The following is a 22,705-nucleotide window of genomic DNA, read 5'->3' on the forward strand; positions in this document are numbered from 1 at the left end:
TCTAACACGGGATGAGGACACCGGAAAATAGGAAACAATTACTCTACAGGTGGGACTAAATAGATTAATACAAGAAGAAGGGATATATTCGTTAAATGAGATAAGGACAAACCAGGAAGACCTAGAGGAAAGAGAAAAAAGAAGAGCGGAAGTAGAAAATAACATATATTTTAAGAGAATAGACGGAAAGGAACTATATTTAGTGACACAGACATTGGCCGAAAAGATAATAAAGAAATTACATGAGGACAATGGGCATATCGGTAGCAGAAAAGTTCGGCTCGTTTTTAGGGAAAATTACATCAGCCGACAGGATTACCGCATTGCAAAGGAAATTACCCAGAAGTGCGATGTATGTCAAAAATATAAGAGTCGGAATTTCAAAAACGAAAATGTTGCCAAAAATATTGAAGCCCGAAACAAACTAGACATTGTAGCAATAGATATGTTAAGCGATCTAATTATGACCACTAAAAGGAACAAACATATTCTGGTAATGGTGGATGTGTTTTCAAAATACGTAAAATTATATAGTTGCCGCACCACAAAGGGGGAAGAAATATTAAGAAAAATCGACAATTTTATAGCCATAGTAGGAACACCAAAAAAGATTCTACTGGACAATGCAACGTATTTCCGAAATGATCGTTTCAAGGGACAACTTCGAGAACGAGGAATAGAGACAAATTTTGTCAGCATCAGGCATCCACAGAGTAATCCTTCGGAACGATTCATACAGGAAGTGACGAAATTTCTTCGCATTGCAACAGATGGTCAACATCGCCACTGGGACAGGAAAATGGCGGAAATAGAAAGGTATCTAAATACAATTCCGAGCACAGTAACAAAAGAGACCCCAGAATACATCATGAAGGGTGTACTGCCGATAAGGCCATGGGAAGACCAAGAGCCAAAAGAATATCAACAGGTGATTGAAACCGTACAGAGAAGATTACGGCGAAGCAACGAAAAATATATCCAAAGACAGGAACAAAATAGAAAAAGAAGACCAGTGACTTTCCAAAAGGGTGAAAAAGTACTCGTGAGGGCATTACGAGTATCAAATCTTCCTGGGGGCATTTGCGCAAAATTGATGCCTGTTTTCGAAGGCCCGTACATCGTGAATAATGAAAATGGGATAAATAGTTATGAGTTGAGGCACAGGAACTCGGAAAAGATCCGAGGAATTTATAATATTCACGATGTATACAAATATCACGAATAAAAGACAGATACATGAAGTAGATAGTAAGTTAGGATATAAGACGTAGATTAAAGTAAGGAAATATACAGGGAGTTGGTTTTGCCTCGAGAAAATTTATTTAAAAATGCAGATATATTTTATCGAATACAAGGCGGGGATTTGCTATATTTCTATTTGATATGAAAATTAAATTTTGATAATTATAAACAGAATTCAATTTAATATAAAATATTTTCAATTTTCTCAACCACGGGCATATAAATTTAGAACAACCTGTATACAACAAATTGTTATATTTAATTTTAAGAAGTGATTAAACGAAACTCGGGACAATGCGCTTAGAATAAACAAAGTGAATGGCGCGTACCATTATCGTTGTTCGTGGAAGGTTCGATCATTAGCCTATGCTAAATAAAACTCAAGTGAAATCGATAATAGGTCATTATCGTTGTTCGCGGAAGGTTCGATCATTAGCCTATGCTAAATAAGACTCAGTTGAAGTAGATAATAGGTCATTAAATTTTGTAAATAGTAGAAAGTAAATTTAGAATGGGAATTAACTATTTTTTTTTGAAATCCATTAAGCATATTTAGAAAGATTAAAAATTGGTTTTGAGGAATACTGCGAATGAGAGTTGGTGGTGGAAGGTTGTTTTGTGAATCTGGAAGGGATATTTAGAAAGTAGGGGAATGAATGACAAATAGAGATCAGAATGTTTTGAGCTGTCGAGAAGTGAAGTCCAGTAGTAGACGGTAGTGTACGGAGAGTGAGAAAGCCGGTGTAGTTCCGTGAGTGTGGAGTATCTATCGTGGAACGAGAGGTAGGCCAGGTCGAGAGTAAAGAACCTCCTTGAGCCAAGAGTGTCCCGGTAGCTGATTGAAGTTTCGAAAAAGGTAGAAACACGGCATCACGACAGAAGCAGGAACGGGAGCTATACGAGCTAGTTTTCAAAGGAGAACATTACTGGAAGCCAGGACGAGGTTTTGATCGCAGCCAAGGATAGCAGGAAACGGATCTTGTGTGAAGACATTCTCAGTTCACCAGAAAAAGGTCAGTCTCATTTGTTTGGACATGAATGTATGGGTTTTTCGTATTAAATACCACATTTAAAATTGAAGAACATAATCAATAATATCAGAAAAGCTTCATCAAACTTAAATAGAATTGTTGCTAATAAATCCTAATAGTTAAATGTTAATAAAAACTTTCAATAGGAAACCAAAAGGAAATAAGATTCCCATGTGTAAATGTTATGTTTAAGAATAATAAGATAGAGCAAATATTAAGCAGTGATTGCCATTTAAATAAAATAAACAATATTTTGATTATAATTGTAACCCATATGTGTGTATTATTTTACTCTTTTATTTCTTATCCCGATTAGGAACCATTGAGAAATACTTAGAAGCCACGTAAGTAAGTAATTAAATTTATAAAAAGCCCTGAGATTGAAAACATATTGATATGAGATCTGGTAAATTAGGTAATTAGATTATTATAAATGTATTGATTAAATTAAATGACATATAAGAATATTATCTCATATCAATAATCAAGATCACATCAATATATATTCGGAAAAAATAAAAGAATACTATAAAGAAAAGAATTTTATATTTGTTGTTTTTTTCTATAACAAACATTTGTTATTTGTAGAAAAAGACAGCAAATACAAAATAAGTGATTTATATGATCATTTAAGTGTATTCTTTCATTTTTCCGACTGTAAGTAATTAATTTTTTTCATTATTAGTTTTATAGGAATCCAAACACCAGAATTCTTATCTGTATACTTATTATAGTAAGACTATTATGTATTGTTTATGTTAACTGTGCTATGAGATGACTCGGCTAAACAAAATTTGCCGAAACAGAGCAGCTATTATTTAAAAGTGTCATGATAATGATAAAAGAAAAAAGTACAGATAATGCCGGATATCGTGTAAACAAAATACCGAAATATTATTTTAAAGATATACAATTCTCCAAGAAATTAACGCACCACCTTAAAAACGGGTCATTTTTAATGTCTCAAATTTCCTAAACCTGTTGTCAGATTTAAGTGAATTTTTGTAATATGTTGTCTTATTCTTTATAAATATGTATTGCTGTAATAATATTGTTGCTAGACAGGTCAATTATTGTCAGTGTCTGTGGTTTTCTCATTCTTTGGAATATTCCAGCATTATGCTTATTATTTGTAATATCATATTACAAAAAATTCCCACTACCAACATTATGGTGTATGGTAACGCAATACTTTTTTTAATACATTGCATTGTAAATTACATTAATTATGTACAAATTTTGCCTATTCTTCCTTATCTCTTGCCAAAGTCCTTGTTTTTTTCTTTCCTTTTTTGTTTTTTGTTCCTAAATCTATAATATAGATTTAGGAACAAAAAACGCTCATTACTCATAGTCCTGTCGCCAGGGGGGGTACAACGGCCTCCTTTATTCAGATGGACTTACCCAAGTTTTTTTATGTATTTTGACCTGTAGAACACGAATTTTTTGGGTAACAGTTGATCCGGATGTCGATAAGATTGTTATAAACAAAGAACTTGAGGAATTACATAACAGCGATTTCTCGCAAAACAAAACATTTTTTTGTATTTTTTGGGTCATTCTAAGCAAAAAATGTTCCTACAAGTTTTTTCGTAGGATGCATAGTTTTCGAGATAACCGCTGTTAAAATTTTAAAAAATCGAAAAATTGCAATTTTTGAACCCGAATAACTTTTGATTTAAAAATAAAATAGCAATTCTGCTTACAGTATTTAAAAGTTCAAGTCAAATTATATCGGTTTTGATTATTTGCATTGCTAAAAATTTATTTTTTTATTGGTAAACAAAGCTGTAAACACATAGTGTTTCCCGTACCTAATACATGCGTTTTAATACATCCTACGTAGATATTGCCTCGCTTGCACTTGTACCTACTCTACCTACTTGTTCGATTTTAAATGAGAAATCATTGAAAACATCACTCACGCACTAGGTGTTTATTACTGTTTATAGCTTTGTTTAAGAATAAACAAATTAATTTTTAGCAATGCAAATAATCAAAACCGATATAATTTGACTTGACAAATGCGGTAAGCAGAATTGCTATTTTATTTTTCAATCAAAAGTTATTCCGGTTCAAAAATTGCAATTTTTCGATTTTTTGGAAGTTCAACCGCGCTTATCTCGAAAACTATGCATCCTGCGAAAAAACTTTCCAGAATATTTTTTGTTTAGAATGACCCAAAAAATACAAAAAAATGTTTTGTTTTGCGAGAAATCGCTGTTATGTAATTCCTCAAGTTCTTTGTCTATAACAATCTTATCGACATCCGGATCAACTGTTGCCCAAAAAATTCGTATTCTACGGGTCAAAATACATGAAAAAAACTTGAGTAAGTCCATCTGAATAAAGGAGGCCGTTGTACCCCCCCTGGCGACAGGACTATCATGGTGCATTAATTTTTTTAAGCGTTTGATATAATTAATGTATAATTACAACAAAATAATCTCCATATTATACTGGTACACTTTCATATCTTTATTGGTTACTAGCAAATATTGCAAAGTATAACAGGGCATCTGTAAATATAAATACCAAATCATTAATTACATCTGTGTCTATTAAGTACTTTATTTACTTCCGCGTTAGAATCCATTTATACATCAAGGTGGCATCCATATATAAATATTCCTGTATTATTTCTCAGCTATCATCAAATCATTTCTCAGCCTTCATTCAGTTCTGGATCTGTTCAGCGTAGTTCACGTAACAACAGCCTAAACTGATTTTGTGTGTACAGAAAGTCATGTCAGCCGCTATTTATTTCGCCTGGCAGCTTTACAAAAACATCACTCAGTCAACACGCAGAAGGAAAATAGCTTGACATTAAATAATTTTGGACTAATAAATATTTTTCGGCAGGAGGGTTTATTTTCTCACGTCTCGCGTTGTCGCCACCTGCGATTAATGCGTAATTGGGTTTTTATGGTTTTTTTCATTGGGTACATTTCGTTTGTTTGTTTGCTCTCAGTTTTTTTCACGACGATATGGTATTAGTTTGGAAAAAACAAATAAAGTGGTGTGAATAGGTTAAATAAGCGATATGTAGGAGTTAAATAATTTCATTACAGAAAACTAAAATGGGTACAGGGTACAGAATAATATCGGGAAGAATTATTTGATTCATCAACTTATTAAAACAATTACAAATCTTTACATATTTTAAATACGTCTTATTATTATTTCATCTCATATATTTTTGAGATTTAAACAAACTAAATTACTTATTTTTAAGGTGTTATGTATGAAGTATCTGCAAAAGTTATTATTTTAGTATTTCTGAAATTATAAGCACTCCGTCTAAGGAAAAATTCACTCATCCCTGATACCTAGGGTATCAGAAGGACTGAGCTCTGGTGGGACTCGTTCAGTTTTTTGTAAAGTCTTATAGAGATGTTCCTTCAGACCCAACTTTTTATGTTTTCTAGGAGGTTCTTCGGAATGACTCCAGTAGTAGATAGACCAGGCTGTATACCTAGTCGCCCTCGCTAGCGAAATTATTCCGATTCGATTCTTTTGCACAAACTTACTCAAAAAGAGGTCCTTATGACATATCCACAGGGTGCCGGGCAGTGCCGTGGTCGAAAAATTGTTTAAAAAATTTTTTTTAAACAAATTTTCAAAAATATTTTTTTCATTTCGAACAATAGTTTTTGGATAATTTGGGTCATTTTGAGCAAGAAAGGTTTCTTGTCATTTTTCTCTAAAATTGATTGTTGTCGAGTTATATGCGATTAAAAATTTGAAAAATTCGAAAATGACCATTTTTAAGGCTTAATAACTCGATTAAAAATTATTATTATGAAATTAAAAAAGTAATCAAATCAAGCTTCAAATCCCTTCTTCAAGGTCCTGAAGAGATTTTTGTCATTATTTTATTACAAAGCTGCTATTTTTAATTATTAACAATTAGCGCTATAGTCCAAAGGAATCGTAGCCCCCGTTAACCAAACTATTTCGATTAAATTAGTTTTGCACAAACTTACTCAAAAAGAGGTCCTTATAACACATCCACAAGGTGCCGGGCGGTGCCGTGGTCGAAATATTGTTTAAACAATGTTTTTAAACAAATTCAAAATAATAATTTTTTCATTACGAAGTATTTTTTAGATAATTTGGGTTATTCTAAGCAAAAAAGATCTGTGATTTTTCTCTAAAATTGACTGTTATCGAGTTGTACGCGATTTAAGATTTAAAAAATGCGAAAATGGCCATATAACTCGGCAACAGTCAATTTTAGAGAAAATTCGCAAGAGACCTTTTTTGCTCAGAATTTCCCAAATTATCTAACAAATTTTGTTGGAAGTGAAAAAATTATTTTTGTGAATTTGTTTAAAAAAAAATGTTTAAACAATTTTAGATCACGCCACCGGCCGGAAGCCTGTGAACATGTTATAAGGACCTCTTTTTGAGTAAGTTTGTGAAAAAAATCGAATCAGAATAATTTCACTAACGGGGGCGACGATACATCCTGGACTATAGCGCTAATTGTTATTAATTAAAAATAACAGCTTTGTACTAAAATATTGACAAAAATCTCTTCAGTACTTTGAAGAAGGGGTTTTAAACTTGATTTGGTCACTTTTTGAATTTCGTAATAATAATTTTTAATCGAGTTATTAAGCCTTGAAAATGGCCATTTTCGCATTTTTCAAATTTTTAATCGCATATAACTCGACAACAAGCAATTTTAGAAAAAAAATGACAAGAAACCTTTCTTGCTCAGAACGACCCAAATTATCAAAAAAAAAATTGTTTGAAATGAAAAAATATTTTTTGTGAATTTGTTTAAAAAAAATATTGTTAAAACAATTTTTAGACCACGGCACCGCCCGGCATCCTGTGGATGTGTTATAAGGACCTCTTTTTGAGTAAGTTTGTGCAAAAAAATCGAATCGGAATAATTTCGCTAGCGGGGGCGACGATAGAGCCCAGTCTAAGTCATAATAATAGGTATTGTCTGGTATTTTTGAATTCTCCATTGTCTTCGTATTTCATTTTAGTAGGTATATGTTTTATGTAAGATGCCAGTAACCGAGGACCAGGCAGGAAAAGACACTCCAGGCCAGGCATAGTAGCTTTAAAATTTGTGAAAGTGCAGCAAGCAAGATCAGAATAGCCAACGTTCGCAACGGACAGGTCACGTGAAGAAGAAGAATATTTTTTATGGTTGATGTTATGATTATGATTTATGTTCTGTGATTTTTTCACTTTTTATGATTGTTTAAAAAAATAAAGCAACATCACTGTGGGGCCGTTCAAGTATTAGGTAACGCAGGTTGAGGGGGGGGGGGGCAAAAATCTTCAAAAATCGCGTTACGTAATACCTACTTGAACACCCCCTGTACATCTTCAAGCATTTTGTCATCAGCTATCCCTCATATATCTATTACAGTCTTTAAAAACCTATATAGGTACGATTTTTTCAGTTGTTTTTTTCTTTTCTGGCCTACTAAGTCTAGGTGACGGATGATAAAAATCTTGCATGTACAAATTCCAATACTAAACCAATATTTTTTGTTATTTCTTATGTAAGTTAATTAATTTTTGTATAATTTGGTGGTTACGCGATCGTAAGTACCTTTATAAAATTGATGAAATAACGTAAGCAGAAAACATTTCCTGATATACGGTGCGAGCGCCTAATGATTTATGGTTCTCTCGGTTTAAGTTAGTTTTCATTATAAATATCGTAATAAACAGTTATTTCTCATTAAAAGAACACTTAAATTTGCATATATATCGCTGTATATGTTTGGCTTTTAATTTGTATTTAACTCTTTTTTATAAATAAATAATGAATAGGTAAGCAATAAACATTTAGTCACACTTACTTTTACACCTTAAGTGAATGACGAATGTCTTTATATAGGTTAATTACTGTTTTATATGAAGTAATACTTATGCTTAATAATATTTGAATTTATTAACATAAAAAGCCTTCATTACACCTTTTCTCGACACGGTATTGTACGCTGCTGATAAATCAATGAAAACAGTAGATATTTTTAGTTGTTTTTGAAAACAATACATATTTGAACAGATAGTTTGAAATATGAGTACTTCATATTAATACACGAATTTAGAAATCTCATTTTTTTTCAGGGCTGTTGGCAGTCATTTGGTAATGGATCCAAACCAAACCTGTAAGAGGGCAAGATGGGCACGCGGAAAAATGGCAGACATATGCCACAATAAACCAGGATTATTAAATCAAATAGCCAAAGGTATAGCCCTGGGTCAAACCGAATGTCAGTACCAGTTTAGATATAGAAGATGGAACTGTACTTCCGCAAGAAGAAGCATAAAAAAAGTTATGTTAATGGGTAAGTTTTTATTTTTTATATAATAGATTTACAATGTTTCCCTTTCTCTCATATATTTGTCAATTCCTTCCTTCCAACTTATTCAGGGTTTTCTTAACCCTTATCCGGGCAACACATTTTACTTACGTAACCGGGCAACTCGGGTCCGTTGGGCCCACCACTGTTCTTGAATGTATCTACTATTCATATTTACCCATATATTTCTAATATTCTTTTTTGATTTTTTATATAAGTTAAATTTAAATTGTCTAGATTAAAAAAAAGGTGCTACTATAGTATGCGGTCTACCTCGAGGGTGCGATCGAGGTATCAAGGGCACTCAGCTGCCCTGCAGTTAGTACTAGTCCAATAAAGGTATATAGCTCTGTAGAATCGCAATATTTCCAGTTCTCTATCCCCAGGACTTTTTTCGCTTCTTTATTTGTATACTTCACTATTTCGTTCAAAAATTTTTCGTCCACAAACAAACAACACTTTGACCAGGGACTAACATTACTTTGTGCACTTTGATTTTTATTATGTCGCAGGATCGCATACGTCCTGTCGGTTGTGGTTGACTCTTCCAGTTAATTCCATCTTTTGTTACAAAAATTACACACTCTGAAATCTGGGAACTTGTAGCTACACATTCTTCTTCATTATCACTCAATACTACCTGCTGATCATCCTGTTTATTTGCTTCCGAAAGATGATTATCAATTTGAGAGGCACTTTCAATGCCACCTACTTCAGGAGATTCTTTATCATGTGAATGTCATCAATTATTAGCAATATTTTGCAGTTCTGCAGCTGATAATGGTTTTCGGGACATTTTATTCGCACTATCTACTTTCACTGTAATTCAATATAATTTCAATGGCTTAGTTGTCGACACTAACATCGATATCAAACGACTGATAGCAGATGCATTATTTATTTCAAAATATGGATCGGTACCTATCTAACAATATTATTGCATTCCAACAATGATTATCAGTTTTTAAAATTCATTTAGAATAGATATAACACCTATTGTAAGCATTTCTTTGATATTCACAACAAAGAGATGTTTACATTGTTTGTTACACGTTTAGACTTTATTATTGGATTTCCGGAAACATAAAAGTCGTTTAGATAATCCACAAAAACATTACCTGACTGCCAGATTAACTTCTGTAACAAATATTTAGACTTTTGGTATAAATACAAATAGGGTCCGACATGCCCGTGTTGCCCCTTTACGTGACAAAATTCTTTCGACGCAATAATTTCAAAAATGACAATGAATATTTTGAATAGCTAATGACTATGTTGAAGGAAACATACTTCTAAACAAATTCAGTGATCCATAAAATTCAATAAAAATTTTTTATCAGTTTATGATAAAATAATTGGCGTCTCGAGCTCGTTGGACCCACCGTGCCCGGATAAGGGTTAATCTTATTCTTTATCCTGATATATTCCAAAATTTGTTTTGGGGTAGAGCTTTTACCATAGAACCTACCAGTTTCCAATCTAAACAGATATCTATTAATGAGCAGACTCAGGCTAAAATCTTAGAACGACCTAACCGTCCTAGGAAAGAAGACTGGAAATTTACTGCAATAAAAATTAAACCAGAGAATATAAAGTGGCCATACACCACTTTGCACCAATAGCTAATAAGTATTTAAGTCATAATTATGGGCATAACGGAAGAGGATACTTATCCATTCTTTTAAGAAATAGAGGAAACAACTAGTCAGGCTAGTGTCAATATGTTCCAACTTTCAACCTGAGGAAGGGAGGTTACCCAAACAGTCCCACACACGTTCTGAATAAGGCTACATAGAACTAAGGGCTTTTAGAGCTGTTTGACTACCAGAGTAGATCATGATCAAGTCGTTCTCCACTTGTTCACCTATTAGTTCCATATCACACCTTTGTATGTATAGCGGCAACTTCTGTCTGTAATACGATGTCATATGTTCCCAAGTTTAATCGGATTTCTGTAGTCTGTGGTCTTATGCTATACTCGCATATACTAGCCACTGTATTTTCAGCAGTTTTGGAGCCGTCTGTATACCAAGTTGAGTTTTCCATTACTGGCGGACTAATTTCTTCCAAGTGTAATTAGACTGGACATCAGAAATATCATCGTTTTCGAAATGCAATGCTACAATATACTCGTAGACAATATTAAAGAAGCTTTGGATGTCTGCAGTGGGCAGGACTTGCAGCCCAGAACCCGGAATCGAACATGATAAAAGATTCTAAAGGCGCATTTAAATCAAAGCGAACACGAACGAACGAACGAATTCGGTTCGTTAACTTTATTGTATTTGTACAGCGAATCGAGCACGACCGAAAGATTTCGTTCGCATTCGCACATGTTCCAACCGATCGCGATGTCGGTAAGTTAGCGAATCATCAAAGGAAATCGTTGTTCAATGTGGACAGTGGATAGACGGTAGCGAACGAATTCGTTTAGAAGTACTGATTTAATTTATTTACAAACATTAGTATGAGAGGGTTTTTTATTGTATAGTCGTGAAAAAATAATTTTGCAATATGGAATGGACCAATGAAAAGATCTTTCAATAGATATATAGAAATGAAGAATACCTATGAAACCCGAAATCGAAGCTATATAAAATAATAAACAGAAAAACTGATGCTTGTTTTAACATTTCTATAGGAATGGGTTTTAATGTCTCTGAACTAAAAAAATGAATTAGCTTCTGGCATCATTTAGAAGAGAAAGATAAAAAGAGGGTTCGAAGTGGTTTGCTTTTAAAAGCCTAATGTTTTTATTGGATACATTTCAACCCAGAAATACTAATGAGGTAAGAAAATTAAATTAATTGCTAAAATTAATTAAAAGCAAATTTATTTTGATACACCAATTTTACAATTTATTATTTGAACATAATATAGTCATAATACCAAGAGCCAAGCAACTTTTTCGAGGAAGAATTTTAAGAAAGCTGGTTCTTTAATATATAATATGACATATTCTCTATGCTCCCTCAAACAGTACATAATACCTTACCTGGCTGCTGATACAGATTGCGTTCATTAGTTCGAAGCACATTACAGGTACCTACCTAAATATATTGAATTCAAAATTATTTTAAGAAGATTTTTTTTTGTCATTTTTAGAAATTTGAATGCAAATATTTTGTCAGTAATTTATATGCTAAAGAGTGTTACGTTTGACCTATGCTCTTGTACGGAATGGAAGCACGGACGTTAAAGGCCAGTTACATTAACAAATTTGAAGTGTTTGAAATGTGGTGCCTACGTCGAATGCTTAGAATATCATGGACGGACAGAGTCAGAAATGATTAATACTAAGAAGAGCCGCTTTACAGGATAGGGGACTTTTTAATTATGTTAAAAGTAAGAAGACTGCATACTTGGGGCACATATTACGAGGGGCACATATACAATTTTCGGCAACTGATACTCGACGGAAAGATAGAGGGTAAGAGAGGTATGGGAAAAAGATGTCATGGCTGCGTAATCGCCACCGCCAGGGGACAAGAATCCACGGCTATGAAATGCTTTGCAATGCTGCTAAAAACAGTAATATTTTATAAACAAGACAATTTACGGTGGACTCCTACGCAGAAGTTCACGGCATCTTAAGAAGGAGAAGAAATATTAATTTATAATTGCTAGACATTTTTGGACGTTTTATTTATCTCAAACTTTAGTTGATAATGCCAGATTTAAATAAAATATTAATAAATAAAACATCAAAATTTTCACTAGTAATACCACTAGAGGTCAAATTATTTCCGGAAATTTTTTTGAGATCATGAATATTTTGAAAATTTCCCGAGTCGCAGACGAGGGAAATTTTCTAAAAATATTCATGATCAAAAAAAAATTTCCGGATATTAATTTGACTTCGCGTGGTATTCGGTAAGAAAATTCCACACCAAATTTGCATTTGAAAATCCAAAGCTGCATGAACAGATTAATAGCGCGCCATAGCTTTGTCAGCAATTATTTAGGCTTTCAAATTCGTAATTTCTACTCATTGTAGTTGCATGGGAATACCATTTCAAGATAGAGAATAGTATATTCTTCAATTTTACATAAGTTTTGAGTAACTACAAGTGATAGAAAATGAATCAAAACTAAATTATGTAAACAAATAAAAACCAGTCTGTCAAAAATGTTCTGTTATTGTAAACGTCAAAAAATTTCCACTATAATTCGCTGTTGGGTACCCCACGAGCAAAAAATTTCCGATAAAATACCTCCGTTGCCATGGTGATCTGTCAAAATAACGTATTTTGATTGGTTCAAAATTACAGGTGTGGAATTTTCATTAAAATAATAAAAAATACCTGGATAAATTATTTTTGAGTCTGGAAATAATTTTTATTTTATTTTAATTATTAAAATCAAATTTTTTAAATCAAATAATTATAGAATAGAGACAGGACAAAATGAAATTATTGAAGTCGTATCAATATTTATACTTATATTTATGAATATGACATATTTTTCCCTTACAAAACACACATTGCATTTTATAAGCTATTATTTTATTAAAATTTACCCAACAAGAAACACGACAATAAACTTAAACATAATGTGTGACTGGCCCATCTTGAATACATATGCAGGCAATATGCACTCCCGATCATCAACGAATGCGAACGTTCGCTTCAATGTAAATGGCCCTATTTTGTAGCGAACGAAGCGAACACCAACGAATTGGTTCCTTCCTTCGTTCGTTCGTGTTCGCTTTGATTTAAATGCGCCTTAAAAGCGCAATCGGTGGGAATTAGTCCAGGACGCATCTGTTTTGAGATGGACGTTGAGAGGTGACTCAAATTTTTTTGCAGAAATTGCTTGAAAATAAATCAAATAATAATATTTGAGTTATCCTCCCTCTCAAAAAGGTCCGGAACATTGTTTAAATAATCAAAATGTCAAAAATTGAAGGAAAAATTCGATTTTTTTCTTCGTTTTTTGATTATAACTTTAAAAGTATTCATTTCCGAGAAAAGTTGTACTAACATAAAAGTTGCGTAATTAAATTTCCTACAACATAGAATGGGCTAAAAATTTAAAAAATAGTCACCCTAGATGCAAAATAGCAATAATTGCGAAAAAAACATACAAAAACAAGTATTCGCATTTTACGTTTTTCAACCATTCATGCTAAACTTAGGACCTTCATATTTCACCCAGAAAAACTTCATGATACAGTAAAACAATACAGTAAATTTCATTAAGATCGGCTCAATAAATTTTGCAAAATAAATTTGGCAATCCAGCTTTCGCAAAAAAATTCATTTTTTCAAAATGTTACAGGACTGAAAATAAAGCAGATAGAAAGTTGAAATTTTTTTTGCTTATAGAAGTGTACTGTACCTTTCATTTGCATTGTTCAAAATTAAAATCGATTAATTACCACGGCGTCAGAAAATTTTTGAAATAAACAATAATTTTTGGTGCTACGCGCAGGACAGCGGTGTTCGATTCACACAAGTTGATTTCCACCAAAATTTCTTCCAATCATTATCTAATATATTATTATCTTACTCTATATTTTGTTGTATTTTAATATTTTAATTCCACAAAAATCAAACTAATTTTATTATTGTTTGTGAAATATTGTTTAAACAATTGCATATGTTTAAAAATAATAAACTTTTATTATTTAAGTTAAAATATATGAACAAAGAAAGTTTTTGCTAATAAAAGTGTTATTTCAAAGGATAGAGTATGTGTTTTTATTTTGCAATAAACAAATTTATTTATTTATATCGAAATGTAATAAAAATTAAAATGTATCAATCATTGTCAAAGGTCATTGGAATGCCCAATCGAAGCAAACTATCCGCTGTCCTGCGCGTAGCACCAATAATTAATGTTTATTTAAAAAAATTCCTGACGCCGTCGTGTTAATCGATTTTAATTTTGCAAAATTGCAAATGAAAGGTACAGTACTCTTCTATACGCAAAAATATTTTCAACTTGCTATCTGCTTTATTTTCAGTCCTGTAACATTTTGAAAAAATGAATTTTTTTTACGAAAGCTGGATTGCAAAATTTATTTTGCAAAATCTATTAAACCGATCTTAATGAAAATTAAAGCATTGTTTTAGTGTATCATAAAGTTTCTCAGGGTGAAATATGAAGGTCCTAAGTGTAGCATAAATGGTTGAAAAACGTAAAATGCGAATACTTGTTTTTGTATGTTTTTTTCACAATTATTGCTGTTTTGCAACAAGGGCGACTATTTTTTAAATTTTTAACTAATTCTATATTGTAGGAAATTTAATGACGCAACTTTTATGTTAGTACAACTTTTCTCGGAAATGAATACTTTTAAAGTTATAATCAAATAACCAAGAAAAAAATCGAATTTTTCCTTAATTTTTTGACATTTTGATTATTTAAACAATGTTCCAGACCTTTTTGAGAGGGAGGATAACTCAAATATTATTATTTGATTTATTTTCAAGCAATCTCTGGCAAAAAATTTGAGTCACCTCTCAACGTCCAAATGTACTAATATTTTTACAGATGCACCCTGGTCTAAATGGGAAGACGAGGTAGACCAAAGCTGAGCTATTCAGACTGGGTAACATAGAATGCTAGGAAGATTGGTATTGCTAACTGCAAACTCCAAGGAAGGGACAGAGCAGAATGGCACAGAAACCTTGATAAGATCGAGGCCCTTTAAAGACTGTAGCACCGTGATGATGATGATGACAATAAAAGGGTAGATAAACAGAAAATTATTTTGAAATTAATAAGGATGTCTTAGACGAATTATAAGCAGCAAACATAAACCTCGTATATCATAATTATCATAAAAGTGAAGTTATATTACAAAAATCACAATAGCGTCTCATCGATTTTCTTTCATTCTTCCAACTGAATTAAAACAATGAAATATCTGTGACTTGGTATATCTATACCATTTAGCGTTTCGTCGACAACAGGTTTATTCACAGCCGAAAAAAGAATTAAAAGAAGGAATTTATTAATGCAAAAACTGCAGCATTTTTAACTTGGCATCGCCGTATACTCAGATCGTAATCAAACTATTCAGCATATCCTGAACAACCGAGAGAAAATATCACCAATGCACCAGTTCTTGTTACCACGTATAATAATTGCAAATGTGATATACCAGGATAGACGAAAGATCGCTATCGCCCGGACTCGATGACATTTTTCCTTGTCTGTTCAATTGATCTGATTGAGACACTGAGAGGCACCTCAAGTAGCCGGATGGAGTGTCCGAAGACACACTGATTCGCAGTTTAGATTGCATGGAATCGATGTTTAAAACGCTATAAGCTTTTTCAAGGATATCGTCGATATGATCTACGAAAAAACGTAACACTACAGGAGATTCTTTGCAGGAATCACATTCTAGAATTTTAATTTGAACAGTATGTTAGTTTTGCACCTTTTAAGCAACTTGCTTCTGTCCTTTTAAATTATATCTAAAGAAATTTCCTACGAATATGGAATGATGGTTTAGAGCTTTCGGTTTTAATTTCCGGTATGCTAGTAAGGCATGTACTGACTTGATGAAAACAATTATTATTAGACTTAAATATTGTTTGTATCGGATTATCCACAGTTGGTTGTAATAACAGTTACAGTTTTACCTAAAAAGATTTTGACGCTTCTATTTCCACTCCAGAAATTGTCCTCAAACAATATCAATCAAGAAAAGAAACTGTTGGAAAAATATATAAGCGCCAAGTTGTTGTTAAGAATTTGCCGTGAATGTCTGAGAATGGATTTATTCTCTTAAATGTGTGTGAATGGGTTTAATCCCGTGAAGTGTGCGAATGGGTTTACTCCCATGAATATGTCTTCTTTTTCTTTAGTGCCGAGATTGTTTGTCGATCGTTGGCTCTCATGTTGTCCAGCATATTAACAATCATTGTCTTATGTACAGCCGCACGAAATAGTTCAGTGCCAAACCATTGGCGCAGGTTTTTAAGACAAGAAGTTGTACGGCGACCCACACTTCTCTTTGCCATTATTTTACCTTGTATGACAAGGTGAAGTATGTCATATTTTTCTGGGTGACGCATTATACAGGGTAGCGAGAAAGTATGGAAACACGGTAATTTCTCGGAAACCGCTTGGGCAGATATTATAGTAGTAATTACATTGTTGTCAAATCTTCCGTTTTTCTGAAAATCTAATGAACTTTCTTATTGTAAATGGAACACCCTGTATATTTTTTGCATTTTGAAGTGCTTAATAAATACTGATTATTTTTTATATTGTATTCTCTATACCTAAATGCCACAATTTCGGAGTTATTGGCTCCATTTATCAAAAAAATGTTAACAAATTATAACAATAAATTTTATCGGCCCGGGTTGACTATTGTATGCTGATTATTTTAGCTTCTTTGTAACAAAAAAGGTCTTCTGTAATTTTCCTCAAAAGTTAATCGTTCCAAGTTATAAACAATTTAAAACTGAAAAAAATCGAGAAATGACGATTTTATAGGTTTAAAAACACATGTAAAAAATACTTTTTTGAAATTACGAAGTGCCTAAATTTATTTTCCTAAATTCAATTCCAAGTTCAAACCTTATTGTATCAGATACCGATAAGTGATTTGGTCTTATTCTATTTTAAAATATTATTTTTTAGTTGTTAATGCCCGATCGCCTGTCTTCTCGTATGAGCTTCATTAAAAATTAAAAAACAAAACAATATTCTAGAATAAAACATGCCAAAAGTTCTTATGGGGATCTGATACAAGAAGGTTTGAGCTTGAATTTAGGTACTTTCTAATTTTAAAAATGATTTTTTTATTTGTGTTTTTGAACCTTGAAAATCGTCATTTTTCGATGTTTTTCAGTTTTAAATTGTTTATAACTCGGAAATAATTAACTTTAGAGGAAAATTACAACAGATATTTTTTGTTCCAAATGATACAAAGAACCTAAAATAATATCTAATTGGGCTGAAAAAATTTATTTTTTTTAATTTGTTTAAATTTTTTTTTAATAAATGTAGCAATAGTTTCGAAATTATAGCGGTAGGTATAGGGAATATAACATTAAAAATAATCAGTGTTTCTTAAAGACTTCAAAACGCAAAAAATATACAGGGTGTTCTATTTAAAATAAGAAAGTTCATTAGATTTCCATAAAAACAGAAGATCTAACAACAATGTAATTACCACTATATTATCGGCCACATTAGAACATCCTTGCCCACCAAAATTTATAAAAATCGTTCAAGCTGTTTCCAAGAAATTACCGTGTTTTTATACTTTTTCGCTACCCTGTATGACCAAAGTATTCCAATTTACGCCTGTTAACCGTGTTCACTACTTCACAACTTTTATATAAACGTTGCAAAACCCCTTTGTGATTCTTTCTACCCAACTGATCTTCAGAATACGGCGGTAGACCCACATCTCAAATGCTTCTAGGTTTTTTAAAAACAAATCTGTCAGGGCCATGCTTCAACCCCGTAAAGTAGTACTGGGAATATATAACATCGAACCATTCGTATGCGAAGTTCCAAATTGAGATTATGACTGCACAGGATTTTCTTAAATTTCATAAAACTTATTCTTGCTTTGGCAATTCTACTTTTTATCAGTGGCGGCTCGTAGCCTTGGAGACAGGGTCGGCAAGGTTTTTTGTCTCTTCATATAGGTATACCATCAAACTAAAAGGCTTAAATTATCATAGGAGATTTTGTTGTTTTATGCTTTTTTTATTTGATGTAATTGACATTCTGTCTTGTTTCATGGTGTTTCGACAATACGTGTTGATTCTTTTGAGACAAGGTAAATCCCGTTTATTTGAGGCAGAAATTGGTGGTAATAAGAAAATTGATGAACAGTTTGTTGTAATGAATTGCAGTACTTACTACATAGAATTATACATACATATTTTGTAACTTATCCCACTTTCTGAAAATATTTGGATCGGCATAATTTAAGTACCTAACTTGTAATAATAAATATCTTGGAAATTTTTTGGCGAAGGTAACTTTTAAATTTTGAATCCTCAGAGGTCAAAAATTTGCAAATCTTCAAAATTCGAAAAACGAGTATCTATTTGCATATAATAGTAGGTATCCAAAATTTCAAGATATACTTACTCGTTTTTCGAGATATGTATCATGTCGTTGTCTTTTTTGGGATGGTTCGGAAATATCAAGCGAATCCAAAACGTCACTGCGTATATATTGGAAACTATTTTTGGAATAAATAATGTCAGTTAACTGATTTTGAACAACAAGGAATATCTTGGGCAAACTCTGTCTTAAAAATATTTAAAAGAATATTAAAAGAGTCATTATTATTTAATAAAGTTCTCAAACAGGTTGCTTCACGGATCGAGGTATCGCCACTTTCAAAATCATCGCCTTCAATAATAAAATCAAAAACTTCCAAAAGCTGTTCACGAAAATCTGCTACAGATACTAAAACTACCAGAGATAATCTGCTTAGATAAAACTAACCGAGATTTAAAATTTCATCGCGTCTGACAAACTGTTCGCTTTTTTTTTTTCGAAGCAAATTTGTTCTAAAGCAGTAATCCGTTTAGGTGAGCTAAATTGGCAAGAAAAGACGATATTCTTTATTTTTTACACGTATTATGTAAAACTAAATTTATTATATGCGCAAAATAGTGAGTAAATAAAGCTTGTGATGCAATAGTTTTAACTTTTGCCTGGAGACCATTCCATTCACCACTCATCACAGCAACGCCGTCATAAGATTGCCCCAGTTTGCCCTACCAATTTATTTTTGATATCAAAAAATTTGAATCTGTTCTGTAAAACACCAAAAATATATTCTGCCTTATTGTTTTTACTCACATCTCTAAAAGCTAAAAACCTCTGATAAATATTACCACGTAACGCGTATCGAACAACAATAATTGATAATTGTGAATGACATGATAATCAGAAGTTTCATCTACTTCCAGGGAAAAGCAAATGGTTTTCTAAATCTCAGATTCAACAACGTTATTCAAAATGTAACTATTTGATTATATGTATTAGTTCATTCTGTATTACGAATACACTTCGAATCAGAAAGTAAATAGGTACATATTTCTAAAACAATTTTATTAATTCTCTATAATTACTTTGATTTTTAACAAATGCTTCGATCCATCATGTCCACTAAATGATAATTCCTGACAACTTAAAAACATTACAATATCAATTAAACGGCGTAAAACGGCGTGATTATTTTGACAATTTCTGCCGATGCATGCTTCCAAATGAAACGCCAACCGGCAGACCGAAATGTGCCGTACCTGTCGCTTAACCTGCCATGCCGTATCTGCTATTGCCCACGGAGAGAATGTAATGTTCGCTTGCTCATCGACTTGTTATTTCGTTGAGTTTTACGTGTAAATCGTCAAGCTACGGAGTTGGGGACGGCTAGCCGAAAAGTCAGATGAATGGCTCGAATCATTCATTTTTTGAGAAGTCTGTTATGCTCAGGGATCACTTAACGCTCGGATTGATCAAATCCTTTTCAAAACCATGAATAAAATTTAGTCTGTATTATCTGATAGATTTTTTTTTATTTCACAGATACAAATAATAAAGAAATCTATATCTATAAATGTGTGGGTCGGCACTGCCGACCCTGCCGATCCTGACCGGCCGCCACTGCTTTTTATTTCTGAACTAGGGTTCCAGCTTTCATTAATTTGAGTACCCAGATATACAAGATAACTTACGAGTTCAATTGAGTCATTACCAATTGTTAGGTTATAGTTATTTTTATTTACGGCTGCCTGTTTACTTCTTCTTCAGGTGCCATCTTCGCTCTGGAGGTTGGCAATCATCATAGCTACTTTAATTTTTGAGGCAATAGCTCTAAATAGTTGTTTTGAGCTGCATCCAAACCATTCTCGCAAGCCATTACTAATAACTATAAACTTTATTTTTCTTGCGTTGAGTTTTAGTCCATATATAGCGCAGATTGGCACCATTCGGTATAATAATGCTTGAAGCTGTTCAATTGAATCTGTCACTAACAAGGTGTCATCTGCGTATCTGATATTGTTCATAAGCACGCCATTAATTATTATGCCCTCTTTTGCGTTTTCCATCACTTTATTTATGATTGTTTCAGCGTATAGATTAAACAACATTGGTGACAATATACAACCTTGTCGAACTCCACACTTGATTTTTACTTCTTTAGAGCTTTGATATGCACATGAATATGTGTGAATGGGTTTATTCCCGAGAATGTGTGTGAATGGGTTTACTCCCGTGAATGTGTTGGGTTTGTTCCCGTAACACGATAAAATAGGAGAGAGCCAGAAAAATTAGGGGGTAGATACGATTAAAAAGGAGAGAGTCGGGAAAAATTAAAGAGACATGATAAAATAGTGAATCACTAAAAATGAAAAGCAGACACTATCAAATAGGAGAAAGTTAGGAAAAATTAGAGGGCGACACGACAAAACAGAAGGGATTCGAAAAAGATTACAGAGGGTCAGAATAAATTAGAAGGAGTCACGAAAATTAGAGGGAATCACGATAAAATTGTATTAACTCAAAAAAATTGGAGGGATTAAAAAAAAATGGAGGTAGTTAGAAAAACTGGAGAGAGTAAAAAAAATGGATGGCGTCAGAAAAATTGGAGGAATAAGGTATACGATAAAATTGGAGGAAGTAAGAAAAAGTTGAGTGTAGTGATTGTAGATGGAAATTGATTGGATCTCTGGTCGCATGGCGACGGGCAATTCCACCAGTTATATATGTATAAAATACATGACATGTTACTGTAGGTAAATGTAAAAATTCCCAAGGTAAGTCTCCGGAGAGTTTTCAAATAGATTGGGTTTAGGTTCAACATGGAAGAGTAAATGGAAGATATAATAGAAAAGCTTTATGTGAAAGAGCCACGAAATCATTGTTCACAAAAGAATCGAGTTTTTAAGAAAGTTTAATAATTTTAAAAAAGAACACGCTTCATTACTTTATTTAGACGAAAACTGAAGTTTTGCCAAAGACGGAATAAAATAGATTTAGCAGGACGAGAGTATGAAATCTATAAAGCACGCCGGTACTGAGGGAAAGAGACACGTATATTGTATGCGGTTGGTAAACATGGTTTTATTGATCTTCTATTTTTGTTCTAATCAAAATCAGGTGATTTTGATAATCTTTAGCAGCTCGCTATATGTACATATTCTCCTAAGGACATTTTTGTATGTGATGTGGTTTTTCCAAGGTATTTTCAAGATCTTTGTCTTTCTATAAAGCCAGAGTTCAAAGGCTTCTAACTTGTTCATCAGCGTTATGATGAGCGTCCAAGCCTCCATTCCATACAATAGTATTGACCATATAAGACTGATAACGACATCTAAGACTAATATTATTGCTACTGTTACAAAATAGGCTTCTCATTTTGATAAAACCTTGTAGTCCTGTCGCCAGGGGGGGTACAACGGCCTCCTGTATTCAGATGGACTTACCCAAGTTTTTATTATGTATTTTGGCCCGTAGAACACGAATTTTTTGGGTAACAGTTGATCCGGATGTCGATAAGATTGTTATAAACAAAGAAGTTGAGGAATTACATAACAGCGATTTCTCGCAAAACAAAACATGTTTTTGTATTTTTTGGGCCATTCTAACCAAAAAATGTTCCTACAAGTTTTTTCGTAGGATGCATAGTTTTCGAGATAAACGCGGTTGAACTTTCAAAAAATCGAAAAATTTCAATTTTTGAACCTGAATAACTTTTGATTAAAAAATAAAATAGCAATTCTGCTTACCGCATTTGAAAGTTCATGTCAAATTCTATCGGTTTCGAATATATACATTGCTAAAAATTTATGTGTTTATTGCTAAAAAAAGCTATAAACACATAGTGTTTCCCGTGCCTAATACATGCGTTTACATGCATGCTACGTAGAAATAGCCTCGCTTGCACTTGTACCTACTCTACCTACTCGTTCGATTTTAAATGAGAAATCATTGAAAACATCACTCCAGCACTAGGTGTTTATACTTTTGTTTAACAATAAAATAATAAATTTTTAGCAATGCAAATAACTAAAACCGATATACTTTGACTTGAACTTTCAAATGCGGTAAGCAGAATTGGTATTTTATTTTTTAATCAAAAGTTAC

The 22,705-nt window shown here is 32.7% G+C and overlaps 1 protein-coding gene across 1 annotated transcript in view; it reads left to right on the top strand.

Moving 5' to 3' along the window:
• Positions 1-22,705, top strand: part of LOC114345891 (protein Wnt-6) — an 88,047-nt gene that overhangs the window by 63,633 nt on the left and 1,709 nt on the right. Inside the window, exon 2 of the mRNA XM_028296712.2 lies at positions 8,379-8,599. Within this exon, the coding sequence (XP_028152513.1) occupies positions 8,379-8,599 (221 nt within the window). The remainder of the gene's footprint in view (positions 1-8,378; positions 8,600-22,705) is intronic.

The sequence above is a fragment of the Diabrotica virgifera genome, chromosome 2 (genome assembly GCF_917563875.1).
Source record: "Diabrotica virgifera virgifera chromosome 2, PGI_DIABVI_V3a".
In the NCBI taxonomy this organism is placed as follows: Eukaryota; Metazoa; Arthropoda; class Insecta; order Coleoptera; family Chrysomelidae; genus Diabrotica; species Diabrotica virgifera.